This window comes from Somniosus microcephalus, unplaced genomic scaffold, assembly GCF_052327205.1.
Source record: "Somniosus microcephalus isolate GS21.2 unplaced genomic scaffold, FLI_Smic_1.0 unresolved_chr1, whole genome shotgun sequence".
Lineage (NCBI taxonomy): Eukaryota > Metazoa > Chordata > Chondrichthyes > Squaliformes > Somniosidae > Somniosus > Somniosus microcephalus.
The window spans coordinates 48456604-48476314 of NW_028225179.1; the positions used below are offsets into that span (position 1 = coordinate 48456604).

At 49.5% G+C, this 19711-nt stretch overlaps 1 protein-coding gene and 1 long non-coding RNA gene across 2 annotated transcripts in view; one reads left to right on the forward strand and one right to left on the reverse strand.

Annotated features, from left to right (window-relative positions):
- The window catches only part of LOC147094916 (uncharacterized), a 231430-nt gene extending 221824 nt beyond the window's left edge, over nt 1-9606 (forward strand). Inside the window, exon 2 of the long non-coding RNA XR_015074761.1 lies at nt 9031-9606. This is a non-coding gene — a long non-coding RNA (uncharacterized LOC147094916). The remainder of the gene's footprint in view (nt 1-9030) is intronic.
- On the reverse strand, nt 3289-4958 carry LOC147094918 (BTB/POZ domain-containing protein 17-like). Its single transcript, XM_085973946.1, has one exon. It carries the CDS (start codon nt 4792-4794, stop codon nt 3484-3486), a length of 1311 nt encoding a protein of 436 aa, XP_085830072.1. The 5' UTR covers nt 4795-4958; the 3' UTR covers nt 3289-3483.
- Nucleotides 9607-19711: the final 10105 nt, after the last annotated feature.

The following is a 19711-nucleotide window of genomic DNA, read 5'->3' on the forward strand; positions in this document are numbered from 1 at the left end:
GGTTTATTTCTGGAGGTATAGAATTGAAAAGTAGTGAAGTTATGCTAAACCTGTATCGAACCTTGGTTAGACCACACTTGGAGTACTGCGTACAGTTCTGGTCACCATATTATAAAAAGGATATCGAGGCACTGGAGAGGGTGCAGAGAAGATTTACAAGGATGATACCAGAAATGCGAGGGTAACATATCAGGAAAGGATGAACAGGCTGGGTCTCTTCTCTTGAAAAAAGAAGGCTGAGGGGTGACCTAATCGAGGTCTTTAAAGTGGTGAAAGGTTTTGATAGAGTGGAAACAGAGAGAATGTTTCCACTTGTGGGGAAGAGCATAACTAGAGGAACTAGAGGCCATCAATATAAGATAGTCACCAAGAAATCCAATAGGGAATTCAGGAGAACCTTCTTTCCCCAGAGAGTGGTGAGAATGTGGAACTCGCTGCCACAGGGAGTGGTTGAAGTGAATAGTATCGATGCATTTAAGGGGAGGCTAGACAAGCATATGAGGGAGAAGGGAATAGAGAGTTATGCTGATAGAGTTTGACGAGGAAAGACGGGAGGAGGCTCGAGTGGAGCATAAACACTGGCATGGACTGGTTGGGCCGAATGGCCTGTTTCTGTGCTGCATATCCTGTGTAATCCTAGGTAAAGGAGCTATATAAATATATGTTATTGTAGTCGCGTTCCTCCGCACTTTTTATTAATTCGTTTATGTGATGTGGGCATCACTGGCAAGGCCAGCATTTATTGCCCATCCCTAATTGCCCTTGAGAAGGTGGTGGTGAGCCGCCTTCTTGAACCGCTGCAGTCCGTGTGGTGAAGGTCCTCCCACAGTGCTGTTAGGGAGGGAGTGCCAGGATTTTGACCCAGCGACGATAAAGGATCGGCGATATACTTCTAAGTCAGGATGGTGTGTGACTTGGAGGGGAACGTGGAGGTGGTGGTGCTCCCATGCGCCTGCTGCCCTTGTCCTTCTAGGTGGAAGAGGTCGCGGGTTTGGGAGGTGCTGCCGAAGAAGCCTTGGTGAGTTGCTGCAGTGCATCTTGTAGATGGTACACACTGCAGCCACGGTGCACCGGTGGTGGAGGGAGTGAATGTTTAAGGTGGTGGATGGGGTGCCAAGCAAGCGGGCTGCTTTGTCTTGAATGGTGTCGAGCTTCTTGAGTGTGGTTGGAGCTGCACTCATCCAGGCAAGTGGAGAGTATTCCATCACACTCCTTACTTGTGCCTTGCAGATGGTAGAAAGGCTTTGGGGAGTCAGGAGGTGAGACACTCGCCGCTGAATACCCAGCCTCTGACCTGCTCTTGTTGCCACAGTATTTATGTGGCTGGTCCAGTTAAGTTTCTGGGCAATGGTGACCCCCAGGATGTTGATGGTGGGGGATTCAGCGATGGTAATGCCATTGAATGTCATGGGGAGGTGGCTAGACTCTCACTTGTTGGAGATAGTCATTGCCTGACACTTGTGTGGTGCGAATGTTACCTGCCATTTATCAGCCCAAGCCTGAACTGCCTCATGCAAGGAGCCCTGGTCAGTCTGGTGGACTGCCTCTTTGACCATTCTTCCTGACAATTGTAATCCCTCTCAGTAATGTTTCTTTCTCTCTCCCATTGTCACACAGACAGATGCTACCCAGCAGCACCTGGTGTTTACACTGCTTTCCCCACTGTCGCTCGAGGCCTCCTTATCCGTAGCATTCCAGACAGCCGGCAGAACGCTTTTGGAGTTCGGCCAAGCTTCCCAGCATGCCTCTCTCAAACAGTCAGTTTTAACAAATTCTATTCGGCAGCGGCTAACCCAGGTCATGTCCAAAGGTCCATCAGGTGACATTGCATTCGGTCTTCAGGTAGATCGGGATCTACTGAGAGCAGTTTCATTTATCGCCTTATAGCCGGTGATGTCCCAAGGGCGGCAGAAATTCCCCAATCGTAGAATGGTTACAGTGTGGAAGGAGGCCATTCGGCCCGTCGAGCCCGTGCTGGCTCTCTGCAAGAGCACCTCAACTAGTCCCGCTCCCCCGCCCTTTCCCCGTAGCCCTGCCAATCTTTTCCCTTCAGGTACTTATCCAACTCCCTTTTGAAAGCCATGATTGAGTCTGCCTCCACCACCCTCTCAGGCAGTGAATTCCAGATCCTAACCACTCGCTGTGTAAAAAAGTTTTTCCTCATGTCACCTTTGGGTCTTCTGCCAATCACCTTAAACCTGTGTCCTCTGGTTCTCGACACTTCCACCAATGGGACCAGTTCCTCTCTATCTAACCTGTCCAGACCCCTCACGAATTTGAACACCTCTATCAAATCTCCTCTCAACCTTCTCTGCTCCAAGGAGAACAACCCCAGCTTCTCCAGTCAATCCACGTAACTGAAGCCCCTCAGCCCTGGAACCATTCTGGTCAATCTTTTCTGCACCCTCTCTAAGGCCTTCACATCCTTCCTAAAATGCAGTGCCCAGAATTGGACACAATACTCAAGTTGAGGCTGAATCGGTGTTTTATAAATGTTCATCATAATTTCCACACTTTTGTACTCTGTGCCTCTGTTTATGAAGCCCAGGATCCCTTATGCTTTTTTTAGCCATTTATTGTATCCAATTCTGGGCACCACACTACGATGGTCCCAGGGATGAGGCACTTCAGTTATGTGGAGAGACTTAGTGAATCATAGAATCATGGACTGATACAGCTCTGGAGACCATTCGGCCCATCGTGCCTGTGCCGGCTCTTTGGCCGAGCTCTCCAATTAGACACACGCTCCCCTGCTCTTTCCCCATAGCCCTGCAATTTTTTCCTTTTCAACAATTTGCCAATTCCCTTTAGAAAGACACTATTGAATCTGCTTCCACCGCCCTTTCAGGCAGCGCATTCCAGATCACAGCAACTCGCTGCGTAACAAAAGTTCTCCTCATCTCCCCCTCTGGTCGATTATCTTAAATCTGTGTCCTCTGGACTTTCTGTTTCTCCTTATTCACTCTAACAAAACCCTCCGTGATCTTGAACCCCTGCATCAAATCTCCCCTTAACCGTCTCTGCTCCAAGGAGAGCAAAAGGTTGGTCCGCAGGTACAGCAAGTAATTAGGAAAACAAATCAAATGTTATCGAGGGGAATTGAATACAAAAGTAGGGAGGTTATGCTTCAGTTATACAGGGCATTGGTGAGACCACATCTGGAGTACTGTGTACAGTATTGGTCTCCTTATTTAAGGAAGGATGTAAATGCGTTGGAAGCAGTTCAGAGGTGGTTTACTGTGTAGGAATGGTCTAATTCCTATCAAGAGACTGAGGTCAACTCAGGCGATCAATCAAAAGATGTTTAATGTAAAACAACTGAGATTTAACAGCAAGAGAACTACGGATACAGGCCGACTCCTGCTCCTAATGCGTGTGTTCGTACGCCCTACTTCTCCAGCCTCTCCACGTCACTGAAGCCCCCTTCATCTTTTCGAAGGTGTGGTGCCCAAGAATTGGCCGCAACACTCCTCGCCACGCCCACTAACATTTCTCGTAGATGGTCAGACCCACGAGATGCAGCTTCATGGTGTCGTCGCTGACGTACTGGTCCCGCTCCGACAGGGGGATCAGGTCGTCTATCTTGGCGTTCCCCGTGTGTGGGACCTCAAGGGTTTTCACGTCAGACACAAACCACTCACCATTGACACACCGGTAGAGCAGAACGCTCAGCTTGTGAGAGTGGTTCTTGTCAGCTGTGTCGCAGCCTTTCAAGTGGACAGAAAGTGTTGAGAAGTCGTCCTCTTGCACAACATCATCATATATACCGTAATACTGGTTGTAATTCTGCCGTGTTACAATCCGTTGCCCTTTCGGGGAATAGGTGAGGTTCCATTCAGTTTTCAGGTGGAAGAATTTGGTGGATAGGGTTTTATTAAGAGCAGTTTTGGCCATCGCCTTGTAACCTGGGATGTCCCAGGACATGCTGAAACTGCCCGACGTATACAGCCTCATGGTGAAAGGGATGGTGGTGATGTCGTGGCGCCGGCCAATGGCCTCCGCAGGCAGAAGGTGAGCCTGGTAGGCCAGCAGGCTCTCACGGAGCAGGTAGGAAGAGATGGTCGCGGGCAGGCCTCCAGGGGCTTGCAGGTCAAACAGCTTCTCGGGAGGTATCATGGGGTAGCGAATGTGGGCGAGCATTTCTTCGGTGTGGGTGGGATGCAGGGAGAGCCAGCTCGCCAGGGCTTGGAAAAGGACCACTTCATCTTCCACCACAGTGTTGGAGCTTTGGAGGAGAGCAGAGAGCTGCTGGGCTTCCATCAACGTCCAGTCTGGGGACTTGATCACAGTGCCAATGTTCCAGCTTATAAACCTCAGGCATTCCTCTTCCAGTTGGGCAAGGCCTGCCAGCTTGGCGTACTTGTGCCAGGTGATGGCATGGTTGGAGGAGCCCCGGGCGGACACGTTGGCCAACATGAACCGCTGGCAGCTTTCCCTCAGCTCCCGGACGTTGTACTTTTCCGACAGAACGTGAAGGGGCAGCGCGCTCCCGGTGCTGAGGGTGACGCTGCCGCTGTAGAGGTACCTCAGGAAGTCGGGGAAGTAGGCCAGGCAGCCCTCATCCTCGGTGAGGTGGACAACCCGGCCTCTGGCGTCCGACCAGCTCTCGGTGTCCAACAGGGCCTTGAAGACGTCGCTGCGCGCGGCCAAGATGAAGCAGTGGGCGTTCAGCGTTAGCTTCATGTTCACGGTCAGTTGGAGGTCACTGAGCTCCTCCTTGTTGAACAGGGCAGAGAGGATTTCGATTAACTTGGCCTGGTGATCCAGCGGCTCCAAGGGCCCCGCGGCATCCATGACCTGGCGGTGAAGGGCAAACGATGCGGTTAACGTACAGATCAGCCAGCTCTTTCTCTGTCTCTGTCTCTCCCCTCTCTTTCACTGTCACAGAGTCATAGAGTTATACAGCACAGAAAGAGGCCCTTTGGCCCATCGTGTCCGCGCCGGCCATCAAGCCCTGTCTATTCTAATCCTATTTTCCAGCACTTGGTCCGTAGCCTTGTATGCTATGGCGTTTTAAGTGCTCATCTAAATGCTTCTTGAATGTTGTGAGAGTTCCTGCCTCTACCACCCTATCAGGCAGTGAGTTCCAGATTCCAACCACCCTCTGGATGAAAAAGTTTTTCCTCAAATTACCTCTAAACCTCCTGCCCCTTACCTTGAAACTATGCCCACTGGTTATTGGCCCCTCTGCTAAGGGGAAAAGTTCCTTTCTATCTAACCTATCTATTGTAGGCAGTTTTTACATGCCTTTAACCCAGATCCTTTAACCCTGGTCCTGCCGTGGTCGCCAAGAGATGTAGGCGTTTTTTACACTCCTTTAACCCAGGTCCTTTAACCCAGATCCTGCCGCTGGTCGCCAGGAGATGTAAACGGTTTTTGATCCTAGCCCAATTGCTAGATGGACGGTCTGAATCGCCCCCGCCTTACGACAGTTCTATACCCGGGAATTATTATTCAGAGTGTTAATGAAATAAGTCACGGACAGGAACGCTTCAGTGAAAAATCAAACTTGTATTTATTTGGTCTAACATACACTGGCTAAAACATGCACTACTAAACGAAATCACAATCCCTGTGGAGAATAAAGTCCAGATTACAATCAACGTACATACAGTACAAAACTGGGGACTGGAACAAGCAGTAATTCCCTTGTTGCTATGGTGGATGCTAATTCCACTCCTACCAATGAATTACCCAGTTGCATAAACCCCTTCGCTTGGCTAAACCAACCGAAGCTCCCCCCACCCTCGGAATAGCCCAAAAAAACTTCACTTCTGAGAGACTACGCTTAACCCGCTTTCGATCGCTCTGCTCGTCGGCTTTCTCTGGTACTTCTTGTCTTGTTGGAGCAGGGAGGCAAGAGAGAGAGAGAGAGAATGGTGCAAAAGAGTCTGGGGGAGAAATTGGGTGGAGCCGCAAACGGGGCGCCAAGCTCGCCTGGGCGCCGGATTTAACGCAGCGTTTGGAGAATTAGCGACCGCCGGAAATTCAGCTTGAGTGCCCCGAGTGGGACACGGGGCGAGGCTCGAGGCGCTCCGCGTCCCTCTTAGGGCGCTGAAACTGAATATCGCAACACAACGTGCCACAGCGCCACACGCTGCGGCACGGCGCGCTGCAGTACTGCAGGCCTTCCTCCCATCCTTAAGGGGGAGGGGCCTGCACCAGCGCGATCGGAGATCGGGAGTGCTGGCAAAAGAGCCCGGCACCGAGGAGAAGTGCCGGGGTCTCGGAAAACAGCCGGCAATGCCGCGGGGGGAGATCAGGAGGCCGGGGACGGAGGTGCTGGCAGACGGCCGCCGAAAAAAATGGCCGCCCCGCACCTCCACCTGAATTTGCGCCACTGCTGCCACAGGTAGGCCCCGTGAACCGGGCGCGATTAGCGAGCGGCACTGCAGAGGCGGTCGCTGCCAAATATTGCGATCGGGGTGGTAGCGGCGCGCTGCGCACACCGATGACGTCATCGGTGGTGGCGCAGCGCAACAGGCTAATGCCACCATTGGCGCCCCAGCAAAATATCGCAGGAGGCGTGGCCAGTGGCGCTAAAGCCACTGAGTGCCCTCTTTAGGCGCTAACTGGTGGCGCAGCCCACCGAATTTCTAGGCCATAGTGTGAGAGAAAGAGACAGAGAGAGAAAGAGAGGTAGAAAGAGAGACAGAGAAAGAGAGAGAGAGAGATAGTGAGAGAGAGACATAGAGAGAGACAGACAGACCCAAGAGCTGAACCCAGAAATGAGTCCCCTGAGTCAGTTGTTACTGAAACTAAGTACTCCTACCCAGCCGGACCCTGACCAGTCCCAGACCAACACTGCTCTCCAAACACCAATCCGAGTGAACCAAATCATTAAACATTGCAAAGAAACCTACCTGGAACATTGGAACAAAATAACCAAAAGCCAAAGCAGATTAGAATGCTACCGGGCCCTATAAAGAGAATATAAACTGGCAGACTATCTCTCGACCATCAGAGACACAAAACAGAGACAGACCCTCACCAGATACAGACTAAGCGACCACCAACTGGCAATTGAAAAAGGAAGATACAAGAAATCCTGGCAACCTAAAGAAAATAGAATATGTGATCACTGTCTGGCCGGCGAGGTTGAGTTTTTCCCCCTCTGTCTTTATAGATAGTCTATGACATAATAAAACTCACTGCGCCTTAGTTTGAGTATAAAGTAAGGCTTTAATCAACTTGTTTCAGAACATGGAGGTCTAGTTGTACTTCACTAGTTCCTGTCTTACAAAATGTCCCTGGGTTAGCTGGGCCCACGCCCGAGTATTTATACTCCTTGGACGGCGCCACCAGCTGGCCGTCCAGCATTATTTCATGAGTCGTTTCTTTATGATGATGAGATTTATAACAGTCTGCCTGTCTTTTCCCACCAATCTTAAAAATCCATTTGCTTCTGAGCACTCTGGTGCTAAATCTGTGATGGGTCATCCTCGGACCCATGTGTATTGGGTTAATGGCCCTAAGTCTGGGACATCTTTCGGTCTTTGTGTTGGGAGAAATTCTAAGCACTCCGGTGCTTAATCAGCGATGGGTCATCGTCGGACCCACGCGTATTTGGTTAATGGCCCTAAGTCTGGGACATATCTTTCAGTCTTTGCTGCGTGAGCTAGTGGGTTCATTGTTCTGCTTCTCTTCTGAGATGGAGGTGAGACGTGCTTTGCATATTAGAGTGGTTTTTCTAATCAATTTCAATGGCCCCCTTCCTTTTTCCAGGACTGTCGGCCGGACCCATACACACTGGATGAGTTCTTTTATCACAGCCAACTGCCATGTGTTCTCTGGAGTTTTAACAAAACCAGTCTTTCACGTATCTGCACAGGGCGATTCCATAACAGGGAAAATACCCTCAGAAAAATCACATAAAGCCCACAAAAAATAATTCTTGACTGAATCCATTCTTCAGAGACTTTGCAATCTCTTCACTATGCCCCTCATAATTTTGTACACCTCAATCAGGTCCCCCCTCAGCCTTCCCTGCTCTAAGGAAAACAACCCCAGCCTGTCCAGTCTCTCTTCATAGCTGAAGCGCTCCAGCCCAGGTAACATCCTGGTGAATCTCCTCTGCACCCTCTCCAAAGCAATCACATCCCTCCTATAGTGTGCCGACCAGAACTGCACACTGTATTCCAGCTGTGGCCTAACTAGCATTTTGTACAGCTCCATCATAACCTCCCTGCTCTTATATTCTATGCCTCGGCTAATGAAGGCAAGTATCCCATATGCCTTTTTAACCACCTTATCTACCTGTCCTGCTGTCTCTCCCTCCTTGTCACTGGTCCTGCTTTACAACAGTGACTACACTTCATTGGCTGTAAAGCGCTTTGGGACGTCCGGTGGTCGTGAAAGGCGCTATATAAATGCAAGTGATGCTTGGTGAGACCAGTTTTGGTCTCCTTACCTAAGAAAGGATATACTTGCCATAGAGGGAGTGCAGCGAAGGTTCACCAGACTGATTCCTGGGATGGCAGGACTGTCGTATGAGGAGAGATTGGGTCGACTAGGCCTGTATTCACTAGAGTTTAGAAGAATGAGAGGGGATCTCATTGAAACATATAGAATTCAGACAGGGCTAGACAGACTGGATGCAGGGAGGATGCTCCCCCTGGCTGGGGGGGTCTAGAATGAGGAGTCACAGTCTCAGGATACGGGGTAGGACATTTAGGACTGAGATGAGGAGAAATTTCTTCACTGAGGGTGGTGAACCTGTGGAATTCTTTACCACAGAAGGCCGTGGAGGCCAAGTCACTGGATATATTTAAGAAGGAGATAGATAGATTGCTAGACACAAAGAGGCATCAAGGGGTATGGGGAGAGAGCGGGAATTTGGTATTGAGATAGAGGATCAGCCATGATCATATTGAATGGCGGAGCAGGCTCGAAGGTCCGAATGGCCTACTCCTGCTCCTATGTTTCTATGTTTCTATGTTTCTAAGTCTTGTCTGTCTCTCTCAATCCCATTCTCTGTCTCTCTCCCCCTCACTCTCTGCCTTTCTGTTTCTCTCTCTCTGTTTTTCTCAGTCTCCCTCTCTCAGAAAATGAGGGGAGCTCCAACAATACTCAAGAAGCTCGACACCATCCAGGACAAAGCAGCCCGCTTGATCGGCACCCCATCCACCACCTTAAACATTCACTCCCTCCACCACCGGTGTACCGTGGCTGCAGTGTGTACCATCTACAAGATGCACTGCAGCAACTCGCCAAGGCTTCTTCAGCAGCACCTCCCAAACCAGCGACCTCTTCCACCTAGAAGGACAAGGGCAGCAGGCGCATGGGAACACCATCACCTCCAAGTTCCTCCTCCAAGTCACACACCATCCTGACTTGGAAATATATTGGCCGTTCCTTCATCGTCGCTGGGTCAAAATCCTGGAACTCCCTCCCTAACAGCACAGTGGGAGGACCTTCACCACACGGACTGCAGCGGTTCAAGAAGGTGGGTAACTGTAGTGTATGTGCTTTAAGTCAGAACTACTTTTTACAGCTCTTGTATACTGTAGTACCGGCAGTAACCACACCGGTATATAAGCTGTGCGCATGCCTCTGTACCCCAGTCTAGAAATTACCCTCCTCCAGTAAAGACCTGTTATTTGTTTATGTACAGCATCCGTGTAATTATTTATCCACTAAACCACGGATCTAACAGTGGCGACGAGTATTGATGCGAATCTACCTGCAACATAAAAAAAAAATAGTCGAGTCCAGGAACACGGGCGTCGACCGCGAGCAACCGCCCAGCAGTCAGGCAGAGATCCAACTTCGCTGGGGAGGCTGTGGAGAGCCGGGCTTGGTTCCCCAGCCACAACGAGCAGTAAGAGACCAACGACAGGTCCAGAGCAGACCCTTCCCGAGCAGCGGCGGCTGGAGCCGACCGACGGCAGAGAGAGAGAGCCGAGCAGCGTCGATGGGTAAGAAAGGGGGTGAAGAGAGCAGGGCGCAGCCGGGGGTTAATCACCGAGCGGCGTCGAGGAAAAATACTGCAAACCGGAGAGAGAGAGGGTAAGAAACAGCCGGGTTCTAGACTGAGTGGCGTCGACAAATATCAAGAGAAGAACGCGCAGAGCACAGCCAGGGATCACGGGCTGATCAGGGTCCACGGGGCGAAGCAAGGGGAGACGCCATTGAGCCGCGGAGAAGCAGGGAGAGCGCGGGAGATGCCATTGAGCTGCGGAGAAGCAGGGAGAGCGTGGGAGGCGCCATTGAGCCGCGGAGAAGCAGGGAGAGCGCGGGAGATGCCATTGAGCCGCGGAGAAGCAGGGAGAGCGTGGGAGGCGCCATTGAGCTGCGGAGAAGCAGGGAGAGCGCGGGAGGCGCCATTGAGCCGCGGAGAAGCAGGGAGAGCGCGGGAGATGCCATTGAGCCGCGGAGAAGCAGGGAGAGCGTGGGAGGCGCCATTGAGCCGCGGAGAAGAAGGAAGAGCGCGGGAGATGCCATTTTTAGAAGCCGCAGCGGAGAAGACGGGCGAGCGCGGGAAGGAAGGAAAGCGCGGGAGACGCCATTTTTGCCAGCGGAGAAGAAGGGGAAGCATGGGAGGCGCCATTGGTGATAGTTAATGCACAACCAAGGATGCCGAAGAGTGGCAGTATCTCTACGTTCGACAATGAAGTCAAAGATTGGGCGACATATGTGGAACGTATTGAGGTGTACTGCAGGGTGAATGAAGTGCCAAATGCTAATAAAGCACTGGTTCTGTTAAATTCCATGGGTACAAAAACTTATGGGTTACTGCGGAATCCAATAACCCCAGAGAAGCCGGTAAACAAGAATTTTGAAAGCATAGTAGAAATCCTACAGGACCACTTAAACCCCACACCGCTGCTGATAGCAGAACGATTTAAGTTCCATAAAAGGAACCAACACAAAGACGAAAGCAATGCTGAGTACCTAACGGAACTGCGCAAGCTATCGAAATACTGCCAGTTTGGAGCGGGACTAGCAGACACGTTAAGGGACAAGTTTGTGTGTGGGCTACAAAGTGAAGGAACCCAGAAATGGCTTCTATCAGAAAAGGACCTGACGCTGGACAAAGCTTTCAGTATGGCAGTATCACACGAAGCAGCCGCAAGGGGTGCTGCAGAGATACAACGGAGACCGCAAGAATTTGGCACCAACGAAATGACCTATGGAACAGGGAAGTGCTATCGCTGAGGCAGAACAACACATGACCAGAAAGATTGTTGGTTCAAGGACCAAGTGTGCAGACAGTGTGGGAAAGCAGGACACATAGCAAGAGTCTGCAGGTCTGGGAAGAAAACCAACAGTAAGAAATCTCCACAGGAGAAGTACAAAAAGGTACACCAGGTGATGGACAATGGTTCAGACGAACAGAAAAGTGACACAGACTCCGGAAGCAAGGAGCTGGGTTGTCTGAAACTACATAATGTAACCAAAATGGAGGATCACCAGACTATCTGGGTTACACTCAAGATAGACGGCGTCCAAGTGGAAATTGAATTGGACACAGAGTCAGCTCTAACAGTCATAAATCAAAGAGACTACAAGCGGCTATTTTCACACATACCCTTGAAAGCTACAGAGATTGTCTTGAAGATGTATATGGGGCAAAAAGTCTACCCCAAAGGAATGATAAGGGTGAAAGTGACATATAAAGGTCAGGAAATACCTAAAATGGATATATATGTATTGCCAAATGGAGGACCACCACTGCTAGGACGTGAATGGATCCGGAAGATACATTTAGATTGGCATTCCATAAAGGCACTGAAGGTGGAGGCCAAAAAGGATGACGACGTCACACCTGGACGACCGTCAAAAATGCTAACTGACGCAAAAGAAGTGTTCCAGGAGGGACTAGGAACACTAAAAGGAATAACAGCAACAATTAAAACAGAGGATAATGCAAGCCCAAAGTTTCTGACGGCCAGACCAGTGCCTTATGCGATCAGACCAGCGGTTGAAGCAGAGCTGGAAGGGTTCGTACATTCAGGAGTACTGTCCAAAGTGGACTGGAGCGAGTGGGCTACACCCATCGTTCCTGTAATGAAGAGGTCGTTGAGTAATACGCCTGGGGAACCAAAGAAGGTCCGCATCTGTGGGGATTTTAAGGTGACAGTGAACCCAGCCCTTCACACGGTGCAATATCCGCTTCCACGAATTGAGGATATTTTCGCCTCGCTATCTGGTGGTAAACGCTTCAGCAAAATTGATCTAGCCCAGGCGTACGTGCAAATGGAGGTAGAAGAAGCTTCGAAACATTACCTTACGATCAACACCCATAAAGGTCTCTATCAATACAACCGGCCTCGGCTCCGGCTATCTGGCAAAGGGTGATGGATCAGGTCCTGCAAGGGATTCCAGGGACCCAGTGTTATTTGGACGACATCTTGGTCACGGGCGCAAATGACGGTGATCACCTCGCTAACTTAGAGAAGGTGCTCGCCAGATTAAAGGAATATGGGCTATGAGCTAATCGCCACAAGTGCGAGTTTTTCCAGAAAAAGATCTCGTATTGCGGCCATGTCATCGATGAAGAGGGGTTACATAAGTCCCCGGACAAGATTGAGGCAGTAGTCAAGGCTCCAGCACCGGAAAATGTGTCACAACTGAGGTCGTTCCTCGGGCTGGTAAACTATTACCACAAGTTCTTACCAAACTTGTCTACGGTATTACACCCGCTGAACACCCTACTGCAAACAGGGGTACCATGGAAGTGGGATGACGAACGTAGATGAGCTTTCCACAAGTGTAAAGAATTGATCACATCAAAAGAGGTGTTGGCCCATTTCAACCCAGCACTACCAATTCGTTTGGCATGTGATGCATCACCCTATGGCATTGGAGCGGTGCTGTCGCACAAATTCCCAGATGGGTTGGAGAGGCCAGTAGCCTTTGCGTCTCGGTCACTAACCTCAGCCGAGCGCAACTACGCCCAGATTGACAGGGAGGCCCTCAGCCTAGTATGGGGAGTAAAAAAATTCAACCACTATTTGCATGGGCAGAGGTTCACCTTGCTGACTGACCACCAACCACTTGTCTCCATCTTTAATCCTAAGAAGGGCATGCCAGTAATGACTGCACAGTGGTTACAAAGATGGTCCCTGTTTCTAGGGGCGAATCAATATGAAATAGAATATAAAGGCACGAGACAGCATGGGAACGCTGATGGGCTATCGCGCCTGCCACTGCCTACTGTGGAGGAAGCACCAGCAGTGGACCCTATCGAGATATTTTATTCGTCGATAATTGAACGATTGCCAGTAACAAACGCGGATATAGAGAAGGAGACCCGCAATGATCCAACGCTGTCACGGGTATATGAATTGACGGTGAGGGGATGGCCAACACATGGCGACTCACTGTTGCCAGCATTCTCATCCAGAAGAGAACAGCTGTCAGTATGCCAGGGGACAGTGATGTGTGGATCCAGAGTGGTGATTCCACCCAAGTTAAGGGAGAGAGTGCTAAATGAGCTACATGAAGGTCATCTGGGGAGAGTGAAAATGAAAAGCCTTGCTAGGGCTTATGTGTGGTGGCCGGGAATCGATCAACAAATCGAAGACCTAACTAAGAGCTGCTTAGGATGCCAGAAGGTCCAAAATGCACCACCACATGCCCCTCTACACCCATGGGAGTGGCCCTCCTCTCCATGGCAACGGGTGCACATTGATTTCGCTGGTCCATTCATGGACTCAATGTTCTTAATAGCAGTGGATGCTCATTCAAAGTGGCCTGAGGTGATAAAGATGTCTTCAACCACGACAGAGAAAACGATTGCAGTCCTACGGACCATATTTGCCAGAAACAGTTTGCTGGAGCAGATCTGCTCTGATAATGGACCACACTTTGTGCCCGACGAGTTCCAAAAATTCATGAAAAGGAATGGGGTAAGGCATTACACATCCGCCCCGTATCATCCAGCCACCAATGGATTGGCTGAGAGGTTCGTACAAACCTTTAAGAAGGCGATAAAGGCCACGTGCGACGATGAAATTCCACTACAGCATAAGATGGACAATTTCTTATTAGCCTACCGAAACGCGACACATGCAGTTACCAACCAGACCCCGGCCATGATGTTCTATAACCGAAGGTTGAGATCTCGTCTGGACTTGCTCAGACCAAATGTGCGAAGAAATGTTGAGGACAAACAATTCCAGCACATCAACGAGAAGCCGACAAGGAGCTTCAATGTAGGGCAATCAGTCTTGGCCCGGGACTATCGAACAGAGAAGTGGCAACCCGGAACAATATGTACAAGGCAGGGGCCATTGATGTACACAGTGGATGTCGGGGAGAACATTGTGAGACACCACGTCGCTCAGATCTTTGCATCACAGGAATGCGTCAACCCCACGTCTCGAGTACCTGGGGATGAACCTAACATACCGGTAGCATCTACCCCAGAAACAGTAGCAGTGGAACCCGATGAACTACCCGATGAAAGGGGGTCAGAATCGCCTCTGCACCAAGAACAAGAACCTCCGGAAAGGCGCTATCCCGAACGGGTCAGGAAGCCGCCCCAAAGACTGAATCTATAAATGCACTTTTGTTATTGAATGTACATGTAAAAATGTAATTGTTATTTGAATATTAAGGGGGTACTATTAACCTAAAAAGGGAGGAATTGTAGGTTATGTGTGTGGTAAACCACTGTTGTTAGTATTGTTGTTCACTGTTAGTACTGTTGTTCACTCTTGCATATTGTTGTACTTGTCTGTGCATGCCTCAGCTGACTCCGCCCCTGGCTCCACCCTCATGGCTGGGTATAAAGGTCGCTGCTCAGAAGCCTCCGGCCCTTTTGGATACCAGGCAACCACAAGAGGCATGCTCTGTTCTTTGGTAATAAAAGCCTGTTTATTACTTTCTCAATCTCCAGTCTTTTGTAGCAATTGATAGTGCATCAATGTGCTTTAAGTCAGAACTACTTTTTACAGCTCTTGTATACTGTAGCACCGGCAGTAACCACACTGGTATATAAGCTGTGCGCATGCCTCTGTACCCCAGTCTAGAGATTACCCTCCTCCAGTAAAGGCCTGTTAATTGTTAATGTACAGCATCCGTGTAATTATTTATCCACTAAACCACGGATCTAACAGTAACCACCACCTTCTCAGGGGCAACTAGGGATGGGCAATAAATGCTGGTCTTGCCAGCGATGCCCACATTCTGTGAATGAATAAAAAACACTCTCTCTGTCTGTCTGTCTCTCTCTCTCTTGGTCTTCCTTTCTCAGTTTCTCACCCCCCCCCCTCTGTCTCTCTTTTTCTGTATCTCTCCATCTCTCTCTCTCTCTCTCTGCAGAAACTTTGATTTAAATTCATTCTATAGGGAAGAGACCAGCACTCACCGATGATTCCAGCTCTTGAGTGAACTCGCAGATGGTGGCCATGCTGAACTGTGGAAGGCGATCTTTAGCTCCTTGCTTTCAGTTTCATTTCTCTGTTCTGATGTAATTATTCGGTTCCTGAGACTCTGACTCACACAGAAAGCACCATTAAAATCCCTTAACATCTAACTTTTACACAGCAGCTTTAAACATACAAATAACAAGTCCCAAGGCTCATCATAGAGATGCAACAACAACAACAACTTGCATTTATATAGCGCCTTTAACATAGTGAAATGTCCCAAGACGCTTCACAGGAGTATTATAAGACAACATTTTTTATTTATTACTCATTTGTGGGATGTGGGCGTCGCTGGCAAGGCCGGCATTTATTGCCCATCCCTAATCGCCCTCGAGAAGGTGGTGGTGAGCCGCCTTCTTGAACCGCTGCAGTCCGTGTGGTGAAGGTCCTCCCACAGTGTTGTTAGGGAGGGAGTTCCAGGATTTTGACCCAGCGATGATGAAGGATCAAAGAGAGATACAGACAGAGATAGAGAGAGACAGAGAGATACAGATAGAGAGTGAGAGATAGAGAGACAGAGACAGAGAGAAAGATAGAGAGAGCGAGAGACAAAGAGAGAGTGAAAGAGAGAGAGTCAGAGATTGAGTGTCAGAGTCAGAGAGAGAAAGTCAGAGATGGAGAGTCAGACAGAGAGAGAGAGGGAGAGAGAGAGTGACAGAGAGAGAGAGACAGAGAGAGAGAGAGACAGAGAGACAGAGAGAGACAGAGAGAGAGACAGAGAGAGAGAGACAGAGAGAGAGAGACAGAGAGAGAGAGACAGAGAGAAAGACAGAGAGAGAGAGAGAGACAGAGAGAGAGAGAGAGAGAGTGAGACAGAGAGAGAGAGAGAGAGAGACAGAGAGAGACAGAGAGAGGCAGAGAAAGAGAGAGAGAGAGAGAGACAGAGAGAGAGACAGAGAAAGAGACAGAGAGAGACAGAGAGAGAGACAGAGAGAGAGAGACAGAGAGAGAGAGAGACAGAGAAAGAGACACAGAGAGAGAGAGAGAGAGAGAGAGAGAGACAGAGACAGAGAGAGAGACAGAGAAAGAGGCAGAGAGAGAGACAGAGAGAGAGACAGAAAGAGACAGAGAGAGAGAGACAGAGAGAGAGACAGAGAGATAGACAGAGAGAGAGAGACAGAGAGAGAGACAGTGAATGCACTAAAAGAAAAAGCCCGAAGAGCCCTATATGCAATAAAAAGAAAATTCTACAACATCCAAATCCCAATCAAAATCTGGCTCAAAATATTTGACAGCATAATCCTGCCCATTGCACTGTACGGTAGTGAAGTATGGGGCCCGCTAAATCACCAAAGCTACACTAAATGGGAAAAACACACAATAGAAGCCCTACATGCAGAATTCTGCCGAAGCATCCTTCGCACCCAAAGAAAAACGCCAACAAATGCATGCAGAGCCGAACTAGGCAGATACCCACTGATAATAAACATCCAAAAACGAGCACTAAACTTCCTAAATCACCTCAAATCTAGCTCCCCAGACACCCTTCATTTCAAAGCCTTTCAGACCCAAGAGCTAAACCCAGAAAAGAGTCCCCTGAGTCAGCTGCTACTGAAACTAAGTACTCAGCCGGACCCTGACCAGCCCCAGACCAACACAGCCGTCCAAACACCAATCCGAGTGAACCAAATCATTAAACAATGCAAAGAAACCTACCTGGAACATTGGAACAAAATAACCGAAAGCCAAAGCAGATTAGAATGTTACCGGGCCCTAAAAAGAGAATATAAACTGGCAGACTACCTCACGACCATCAGAGACACAAAACAGAGACAGACCCTCACCAGGTACAGACTAAGCGACCACCAACTGGAAATTGAAAAAGGCAGATACAAGAAATCCTGGCAGCCTAGAGAGAATAGAATATGCGATCAATGTCTGGCCGGCGAGGTTGAAACAGAGATGCATTTCCTCCTAAAATGCGAAAAATTCAACACATCAAGAAACATATTATTCAACAAGCTAAGCCAAACAACCCCAGATTTCAAGGAATTGGATGACCTGTCAAAATTGAGATTAGTCCTAGGAGAAGGAGACAGACCATACCTTGGGGCCAAATATGTAACAACATGTCACAACCTGAGGACTGTTTAAAATTAAGACTGTTTAAAATTAATATTGAACGTACCAAATGAAGTACAAAGACTGTTTAAAATTAATATTGTTTAAAAGTAATATTGTATGTACCCAACAAATGTCAAATCGATTGACACCTACAGAATGTTGGAAAACTGTACCTTTTTGCTATGTAAGCTTTGGCAATATGGTTCTCTGTAAACTTTCATGCCAATAAAGCATTTGAATTGAATTGAGAGAGAGAGAGACAGAGAGAGAGAGAGAGAGAGACAGAGAGAGAGACAGAGACAGAGAGAGAGAGAGAGAGAGACAGAGACAGAGAGAGAGAGAGAGAGAGAGAGACAGAGACAGAGACAGAGAGAGAGACAGAGACAGAGACAGAGAGAGAGAGAGAGAGAGAGAGACAGAGAGAGAGAGAGAAAGAGGAAAGAGAAAGAGAGAGACAGAGAGAGAGAGACAGAGACAGAGAGAGAGAGAGAGAGAGAGAGACAGAGACAGAGAGAGAGAGACAGAGAGAGAGACAGAGACAGAGACAGAGAGAGAGAGAGAGAGAGAGAGAGACAGAGAGAGAGAGAGAGAGAGAGAGAGACAGAGAGAGAGAGACAGAGAGAGAGAGAGAGAGAGAGACAGAGAGAGAGAGAGAGAGAGACCAGAGAGAGAGAGACAGAGAGAGAGACAGAGAGAGAGAAAGAGAGAGAGAGACAGAGAGAGAGAGGGGGAGAAATTGGGTGGAGCCGCAAACGGGGCGCCAAGCTCGCCTGGGCGCCGGATTTAACGCTGCGATCGGAGCAGTTTTCGACCGCCGGAAATTCAGCTTGAGCGCCCCGAGAGGGACACGGGGCGAGGCTCGAGGCGCTCCGCGTCCCTCTTAGGGCGCTGAAACTGAATATCGCAACGCAACGTGCCACAGCGCCACACGCTGCGGCACGGCGCGCTGCGGTACTGCAGGCCTTCCTCCCATTCTTAAGGGGGAGGGGCCTGCACCAGCGCGATCGGAGATCGGGAGTGCTGGCAAAAGAGCCCGGCACCAAGAGAAGTGCCGGGCTCTCGGAAAACAGCCGGCAATGCCGCGGGGGGAGATCAGGAGGCCGGGGACGGAGGTGCTGGCAGGCGGCCGCCGAAAAAAATGGCCGCCCCGCACCTCCACCTGAATTTGCGCCACTGCCACCACAGGTAGGCCCCGTGAACCGGGCGCGACTTGCGTACGGCGCTACAGAGGCGGGTGCTACCGAATATCGAGATCAGGGGCGGTAGCGGGGCGCTGCGCACACTGATGACGTCATCGGTGGCGGCGCAGCGCAACAGGCTAACGCCGCCATTAGCGCCCCAGCTAGATATCGCGGGAGGCGTGGCCAGTGGCGCTAAAGCCACTGAGTGCCCTCTTTAGGCACTAACTGGTGGCGCAGCCCACCGAATTTCTAGGCCATAGTGTGAGAGAAAGAGACAGAGAGAGAAAGACAGGTAGAAAGAGAGACAGAGAAAGAGAGAGAGAGATAGTGAGAGAGAGACATAGAGAGAGACAGACAGACCCAAAGCTGAACCCAGAAATAGGTCCCCTGAGTCAGTTGTTACTGAAACTAAGTACTCCTACCCAGCCGGACCCTGACCAGCCCCAGACCAACACTGCTCTCCAAACACCAATCCGAGTGAACCAAATCATTAAACAATGCAAAGAAACCTACCTGGAACATTGGAACAAAATAACCAAAAGCCAAAGCAGATTAGAATGCTACCGGGCCCTAAAAAGAGAATATAAACTGGCAGACTATCTCTCGACCATCAGAGACACAAAACAGAGACAGGCCCTCACCAGATACAGACTAAGCGATCACCAACTGGCAATTGAAAAAGGAAGACACAAGAAATCCTGGCAACCTAAAGAAAATAGAATATGTGATCACTGTCTGGCCGGCGAGGTTGAGACAGAGGTGCACTTCCTCCTAAAATGCGAAAAATTCAACAAAACAAGAAACATATATTTTGACAAGCTCAGCCTTACAACCCCAGATTTCAAAGAATTGGATGACCTGTCAAAATTAAGAATAGTCCTGGGGGAAGAGACAGACCATATCTTGGTGCCCAATATGTAACAACATGTCACAGCCTGAGGAACAGTGAGTGACTAACGAGCACACCCATAGCATATATACTCTAAAAATGTTTAAATCAATGCCGAATGTACCCAACGACTGTTTAAATTAATACTGACTGTACCCAACAAGGGTCAACGACTGTTTAAATTAATACTGTCTGTACCC